Source organism: Austrofundulus limnaeus, unplaced genomic scaffold (genome assembly GCF_001266775.1).
Source record: "Austrofundulus limnaeus strain Quisiro unplaced genomic scaffold, Austrofundulus_limnaeus-1.0 Scaffold856, whole genome shotgun sequence".
Lineage (NCBI taxonomy): Eukaryota > Metazoa > Chordata > Actinopteri > Cyprinodontiformes > Rivulidae > Austrofundulus > Austrofundulus limnaeus.
Window position 1 is genome coordinate 165,342 of NW_013953258.1, and position 8,461 is coordinate 173,802.

The window sequence follows — 8,461 nt, forward strand, 5'->3', positions numbered from 1 at the left end:
CTGCTACAGTACGTAGTATAATGCAGGTGAACATCATATAAGTGTGATTGAGTACACATTATTGCACCACAGCAGAAACATTTATTTTGTTGTTGATGAATTTGAAGAGGCAGGTTTTGATAGGTGAATGCAAAATACAAAAATATTGCATGGTAGTGCTGCATCTTTGTCTAATTTTTTATATGTACAAAAATTGGGCCGGTCTTSGCCATTAAACTCCCGGGCTGAAAAATTTCCCCACTCCGCCCCTGACCCCCAGATGTGCTGTTGATGCATGTTGTTCTAAAATGCAAATAAAATGGGTAAGAAGAGGAGCAGAGGCCAGCATTGTGCCAGTTTTCCCTCCACCCCAACTCCAACCCAAAAAGACCCTAAAGTGTCTACAAGCAACCCTTGGGGGTGGACACAGGCACCAGCGGCAAGAGTGATTCCCTCTCGCCCCTTGTCTGCCATAGAGTGCCCAATCCAAGTTCCTATATGTGAATGTCCTGAGGATGTTGTGATTTAATGTCGAAAGTGCATTGTAAAATTGGGGCTCAGGTGGTTATGGCCCCCCACCCCCCAAAAAATACAGAACATTTTCTTCAATAACAGTAAAAAGTCTCAGGTTTTTATCAACCTGCTGCATCAATATGAACATGTTCAGTCTTTACAGTATCATGTTCTTTGCTGTTTCACCTCTCCTTTCAGTCTCTCTTCTTTTGGAAAAACAATGGGTGACTTTTAACTCAATATACTGATGTCCAAGATCCTRTGCATTACCAGCTGAAATATAAATGCTTATTTCTGCTGCTGCAATCCAAACCTCACTGGTCAACAATTTAGCTGCTCTGAAATAAGACAGTTTTTAATTAAATTGCATTTATTATGTGGTTTTACTTGAACTAAGTTTGACATGATGGGGGAAAAACATGGAGGCTTTTCTGTAAAACACATCATGTTTAAGAAGAAATAAAAAGAAACACAGAAAGTCTAAATTTACTGCAGAACTGAAATGTGTGCTTTTGATGCTCTGAGCCAAGCTGCCTATCCCCGCCGAAAGCGCTGAGTACCAAGCCATGAGCACAGTGACCGATGTCCACAGGACTGCATCGCTGGCGAATCCCAAAAGCCATCCTCTGAACGTGACCCTGCTAGCGGTGATTTTTGTCGTACCGCTTCTCAAAGTCTCTGATGTTCCTCGTGACGTTCTCGAGGTCCTGCTTCCAGGAGCTTCACGCTCATGTTCACGACCTGCAGCAGGTCCATCATGGCATTCCTGGGATAACACTCTCTTTCAGCAGGTCCGAAAAGGACACTGGTCCATCAGATATGTGCACTCCTTGGAACGGTTTCAGCAGAGGTGAACCAAGGTAAATTAGCAGAACTGAGCAATTTAAAACATATACGGATTTTGAAAGAAATTAGAAAGTTCATTGCTAATGTGCTTAAAATAAGTCAAGTTAACAACATTATTGAGACATGTTAAACTCAAGTAACTCTGTCTCTTTAAGAACATCCTAACATTACTGACAATCCCACTTCAGCACATATTCACAACAATGCTTCAGTGGAGGYGTGCTCTGTGGGGTGGAGCTCGGCTACAGACGGAGCTCCAGGGAGGAGTTTTGTGTAAATAGGCGGAGCTTTGTACCAACAAGCGTTTAGTTAACTCCACATGGCTACAGGAGATTAAAGGATTTCTCAGACATGTATGAGTGAGTCAAAGKAACACTCTGGTTATTATTTTGAGGAGAGAATGACATTATAACAATTTAAAGCTAAAAAAAWTTTTTTTGCACAACACTTCCCACCATTTAACGAAATAGTACAGTTAACTTTGAAGTGATGCTCAGTTTAAATCTGGAGAAAAAGGCATATGTCTTTGTCTAGGATTGGCTAATTGTTAGCCAAGAGTGCAGAGGGTCTCTCTCTGTTATACAATAAAGACACAAGAATATAACACAGTCTACTATCTAATATCTGGTGCTGAACAGATTCTTCCTGTGGAGACAGATTCCTGTGTCCCTCATCCTGTGTACATGCCTCTGCACCATCAGCCTATAGCGATACTTCACACACAGTATGTTTTCTGGTTGAGAAACAGCAAGAAGCAAGTTTCATACAAAAGGGCAGAGGTTTAACAAACTGTTCTCAAAACTTTCAATCAGAGCCCTAGCTGACCAATAAAAGTAAATAATCACTCCTTTGGTTCCATTTAATGAAATACCATTGGAATAAAAACCACAATGTGCTCTTTAGCTTTGGTAAGGGTCAGGTGTTCATGAGTACAAAAGTAGAGTCTGTTTTAAATTAGTTGTTTTAATGTTTTATTTACAACTTCTCATGATTCTATGTTGGGAGACCTTGTAAAAGTAGAAGAAAACAGACAGTGAGCAGGATCAGTTATTATGTTATATTCATTAAAGAATAACTAATCTACACTGGATCTAAAGATGCTGCTATAACTTTAGGTCCAATAAAACTCCATTTCCACAGGTATTGATGATCTAAGACTGCATCTCATAAAAAGAACCAGGGAATGTGGTTTTCATTATTTTGACAGTAAACACTCATAGTGTGACAGTGACATTTTGTTCCATCAATGTAAAGTCAGCTTGATAATGAAATAATTTCTCAGGATGATAATTCAGCCAGACACAGAACAAACAGTTTAAATTTTTCTTTAGAAAAGCCATCCCCAACTTTATGACTGGGCAAACCATCCAGATCTTTTTCTGATTGAAAATTTCTGGTGGAAAATTAGAAGAACAAAAGGGTCCTTAATGAGGCTCTGTGCTGTGAAGCTGATCTAAGAAAAAAATAAAAACTGGAGTGTTATTGATGAAGAATAGTGTTTTTTCATTAACAGAATCTGTGCTTCAAAACATTAAGGCTGAACACAAGGAGCTTCAAAACTAAACTTTACTTACAAATAAAGGACAAGGAGACTGAAGAAGCATAGAAAGAACCAGAACTGTTGTTTAGACAATATAATGTGCGCTGAGGAGTGAACAAAGACTGGGGTTGATGGGATAAGTGGCTGCAGCTGTGACACATGAAACAGGGAGCAGGTGGAGATGGGCGTGGCCTCCTGACTGACCAGTGAAACACGAAAAACAAACTAAACACAAAGGAAACATAAAAATATGAAATAAGCACAAAAATAAAAGTCAAAACAGAAAGAAAACGCTTACAAAATTTGTTTATATGCTGACGACTTTCTACAAAACAGAAAGTAAACACTGACCATGACAGCCAGCGTGGTGATTACAAACTCTTGTTGTCATGCTTGGTGTTGCTGATGAGCATCCTGGGGTTGAGGGTTCTCTGTGGGTGTCTTTGATCAAACTAACCATCCGAGAAATAAGTGGACAGTCTGTCCTGCCTAAGCCAGAGCCGCCCTATTAACAATTTCAAGGCAACACTGTGCAGAATAATCAACAAAAAGATTCCAGCACCACATGTGTGTAAACCAAAGTGAACAAATGTAGTTTTGAAAGCTTAAGCCGATGAAGGGCTTTAGCCGAAACCACAGTGTGCTCAGCAGAGAGAAGGGCTGTTTCATGTGAGATGCTTCACTTTGAGGTGCGTATCAGAGCGAGCGGAGGAGGCAGACACAAGAGGCAACATGATTCAGAGCTGAGAGACTGATCAGAGCTGTTTGTTGTAGGGATGAGTGTTTAGCCGACAATGTGGCAGGGAAGAATTGTAATATTTTGAATGAAGATTAGAGTAACTTCTTAAACAAAACATATAGCTTTGTTTGCACATGTGGGGGGAAAGGGCTTAAATAGTGCAACAGTGTGTAGAACTGTAGTTTATAAATTTGCTTTGTGTTAATTCAGTGCAACAACCAGAATAAAGGCAGCTGTGTCAGTTCCCACGAAACCCCATGTTCCCCGGTACTCTGCTGCATTGTAATTCAGTAAGGAGGTATGGAGAATATTGGTACCGAGAAAAATTGGTTTAGGTGGCATAGACACCAAGGAACATAGATATCATGGCATATAAACAACAGGGAACATAAACACCAGTAAACATACAGTATGTACTGTGGAACATAGATATAAGGGAAACTAGATACTTGTGATGACTGGTGTCTTCTGAGCTCTGTTTCCTGGTTGGTTCCTGTCACTGTCGTCTCACCAGTGGACAGTCCTCCTGATGAGCACCTGGGGTTTAAAAGCATCTTCATGCAGTCTGGTCTTCGCTGCTGCATCACACTGTTTTGGTAGTGTTCTAAAGCCTAAGCTTTAAGTATTAAGTTTACTAAGTATTTTGTAAGTTACTTACTCAGTTCTTTTTTGAACCTACTCCTTCAAGATGATTCCACCACGTTGGGTCTGCTCCAGGAGGAGTTTTCATGTCACGAGGGATTTTCACTAAGGAACCTAAGACAACTTAGTTAAAGGACATGCCACAAAAAAGCCACTCTGCCTGAAGATAACTACCCACCTTTTGGATTTAATCTCGTCAATGCCACAAGTCATCACAAAAGCCATAAGAGAACCAAAAAGCATATTATCACATCCATTATACAAAGACTTACCTTTTGCTGTGATCTTGGACTCACCTGGATTCCTTCCCTTTTTCCGATCAGATGACCACTCTCCACTGCACCTGTAAATAAACTCACTTACCTTGATAATTGTCTCTCCCTGATCAGTCAGTTACCACTCCAGTCTGACTATTTTGGTAATCTTGTCAGTATGCAGCAGCCAAGCGAAAAGTCAGCAAGTGGTTCTGGGTCAGATCAAGCCCAAGCCTCTTTTCAGTTTCAAATAGGACGCATAGATAATGATGAAGCTTTCTTACAACATTTAATGCAACAACAACAGTTTCTGGAGCTGCCCTGGACAAATTATGTGATAGGATGGCTGCCGTAGACAGTAAACTGAGAACTCTGTTGCCTCCCTCTGCTCCAGCCCCACATAAGCCCCACCACCTGTAAATGCTCGTGAACCATAATTCCGACCCACTGAATTATTTGATGGTGATTTGGACAGGTGTGGTGGTTTTCTGCTGCAGTGTAACTTGGCTTTCATTCGTTCCCCTTCATTGTTTCCTGATCACTTCTCAAGAGTTACTTACAGTATGTTGTTAAAGCTTTAAAAGGAAGAGCATTAAGATGGGCTCATGACTTTTTACAGTCCCATTCCTATGAAACATTAACATATCAATGTTTTCTTCAGGAATTTTGCCGAGTGTTTGATCACCCCCTCTAGCAGGAGGCAGCCTCTAAGCGTCTTCTCTCCTTACACCAAGGGAAGAGGTCTGTGGCAGATTTTTCGGTGGATTTCCAGATCACCGCGAAAGAAGCAGGTTGGGACAATCCAGCACTCAAAGGAATTTTTGTTAACTCATTGTCCGATGTGTTAAAGGATCGGTTGGCGACTCGTGACGAGCTGGATTCCCTCGACACTCATTTGTTTAGCCATCAAGATTGACCAGAGACTCCATGAGAGGAGACATGAAAGGGACTACAAATCCCAGCTGCCTAACACTTCCGCATTCWTTTCGCCTCTAGCGCAACAATCAGCGGAATCTATTCCACCTGAGATGGATTTTGAGCCAATGGAGCTGGGAAGGAGTCGCTTAATGTCGGAGAAATGGCAGAGATGGTATGAAACCAAAGCATATTTCTACTGCAGAGCTAAGGATCATCTCATTGCTAAGTGTGCCTTGCTGGTAAAAGGGCAGACCCACCAGTAAAAGAGGGGATTCTGGTGGGTCATTTCAAGTCTTTCCCCGACACTCGTCTTTCTCTGCACACAACCATCYTTCACAAACAAACAAGACTCGCTATCCACACTCTGATTGATTCTGGAGCTGAGCAGAATCTCATTTCTTTGGACCTGGTACAACATCTTAAACTGAGTCCTGGACTCCTGGAACCTCCGCTGCCTGTTATAGGGTTTACTGGACAAAACTTAACAGAAATTACACATCGAATCTCCAACCTGCAATTCATCTCATCTGGTAACCACCGCGAGATTGGTGAGTTTTTTGTTATTAATTCCACCACTTAGTCCTAGGTTTTTCATAGCTAAAAAAACATACTGTATATACAAGATTTCTCCAATGGAATATTTAATAGTGACTGTGGAGGACCGGAGACACAACCCCCAAGACACGAGGCAGACATAGGGAAGACCAGAGCCTGAGAGGGATCCCTAACGCAGAGCCCCAAGGGGCACCCGCACGGGAAGATCCGCCCACCCACCCCCCAGATTAGACCATATGGAGAACTGGGAGAGTCCCCCCAGCGACCACACGCACAGCCCCCGGGGCCAGCAGCGACAAACTTATGGGCCCCACCGGCACCCGCCCATGCCAGAGCAGATCCAGGAAAGGGCACAGAGGTCCGGGCCCCCAAGACCCACCCCCAGGCCAAAATCCGACAGGTCCAGAGGCCCCAAGCCCCAGCAGGCAGTCACCAGGCCAGGCCGGCACACACCCCAGCGCCCAGCCCCAGACCCCGGGAACCCCTAGCACGCRGGCAGCCAGCCACACACCCCACCGGGGGGCCGAGTGGCAGCGGGCCCCCAGATAAACCAGCAGTAGGGGCAGRCCAGACRGCAGCCTGACAAATACCCAAACATACACAATCGCACCATCCCACCCTCATCCTCACCCCCACTCAATCAAAGACATACAAGGACGCCACATTCCATTCTTACACCCGATACATACTCTATACCCCCCAGGTCCATGACATGCATCCACCCCCTATTGGAGYCAVCACACACCCGAACCCAGGAGGTAGACCCAYTCATTCTGAGGTGGAGAGGAGCAGGTAGCCAAGGCCCAGCCCGGGCCGCACCAGGATGCCCGGRCAGCCCCCCGCCGCAGAGAAGCCACACCCATGACCACCKCACCACACCGCCAACGACCAAGTGCACCCCCCCAGCCCTCCACCCCCCGGAACCCYGCAGCCACCCCGGCCAGGGGGCCACCCACAGGAACCAAGAGCCACACCTCAGAGACAGACCAAGCAGCACCAGGGAGGATGGAGAGCCAGCCCCGCCCCCGGCAACCATCCAAGCTCCGAGCCCACCCAAAGCCCAGGACCGCCACTTGCGGTCCGCCCTTCTTCAGGACCCCCTCCCCAAATGGCAGTCGGGGAACGGGATGGGAATAAAGACCCTGACACCCACACCCCCACCCCCACCCCCAGATGTACTGTTGGTGCATGTTGTTCTATAGAGTAATTGAAAAAGGGATAGAGGAAGAGGCAGAGGCTGGCGTGGTGCCAGTTTCCCCTCCACCACTACTCTAACCCAAAACCCTGAGTGTCTATATGCAAACCTTGGGGGGTGGGCACAGGCACTGGAGGCAAGAGTGGTGCCATCCGGCCACTTATAGCCATGAGTGCCCACCATAAGTTCCTGTATGTGAATTTCATGAAAATGTTATGATTGAATGTCTAAGATGTACAATAAAATTTGGGGCCTAGGTGGTTATGGCAAATACAAATGTAATATTGTTGCTCTTATAAAACAACGGTGCCCCAAAAAAACCCTACATGGGTGAAGTTGAAAGTGAAGAGGATGGAGGTGTGCGGTGAGGGATGGGGAGAATAAGCGGAAGGAGCAAAATGCTCCCATAGGGTGTCAGTTCCCCCGCTGGCCCCAGTAAGCCCTCCCTTTCCCTGAAACCCAGCCAGGAAGAGCAGCCCAACTACCTCTCCCTCCAGGCAAACGGCCAAGCCCACGGAACCCCAGACCATGGACTGACAGAGCCCCAAAGGCCACCAGAAACCGGGACCAACACTCCACCCCCCCAGAGCCACCCAGACCCCCAAAACTCGACCACAGCCCCATAGCCGGCCCGCCGTCCAGAGAGGCCACCATTCCCCAGCAAGGACGGCCTGGCTAAGAGTGCCCACCCAACTGCTAACAGAGCAAGGGGCACCCAGGGCGGGCCCCCGCCACAGCAAAGGGGCCAACCAGCCAGCCCAGCACGGCCCCCAGCCACCACCAACGGCCACCAACCCAATCCCAACCCCAGAAGACATACTGCACCCACCCCAACATTCGGGCCACTATCAGAACATACCCAGGCTGGGTCGACCCCCCGCCACTAGCTCCATGTCACGCCCCCAGCCAATCCTGCCCCCAGCCCATGAGAACTGCAGACCACCAGCGCACCAGAGGCCCCCAGCCCAGAGCCGGGTACCAGGGCACTCACAGGCCCAGGGCCCAGCAACCCGCCCGCCAGAGCCCAAGTCCCCCCGCCCCACCAGAGCCACAGCCCAGGGGCGGCACACCCCCAGAGTCCCAAGACCCCCGCGCACACCCCGGACCCACCCAAGCACGGCTAGGCAACCGGACCAGCGACCTATGACCGCCAGTACAAACTACCAGAGGGTCCACATGCAGCCACCCGAAGACATCCCCCAGAACCACCAAGGCCCTCCCCAGAGTGAGAACAGCATCACCCCCGCTCCGGAACCCCCAGCGGCCACGCCCCCAGGAAC

General features: G+C 47.1%; 1 protein-coding gene across 1 annotated transcript; it reads left to right on the forward strand.

Moving 5' to 3' along the window:
- Positions 1-5,591: 5,591 nt before the first annotated feature.
- LOC106532935 (early nodulin-75-like) lies at positions 5,592-8,406 on the forward strand (the record flags this gene model as incomplete). Its single annotated transcript, XM_014029110.1, has 2 exons — positions 5,592-5,603; positions 7,722-8,406. Coding segments are annotated over exons 1-2 (697 nt in total), but the record flags the coding sequence as incomplete, so codon positions are not given.
- Between the last annotated feature and the right edge of the window lie 55 nt (positions 8,407-8,461).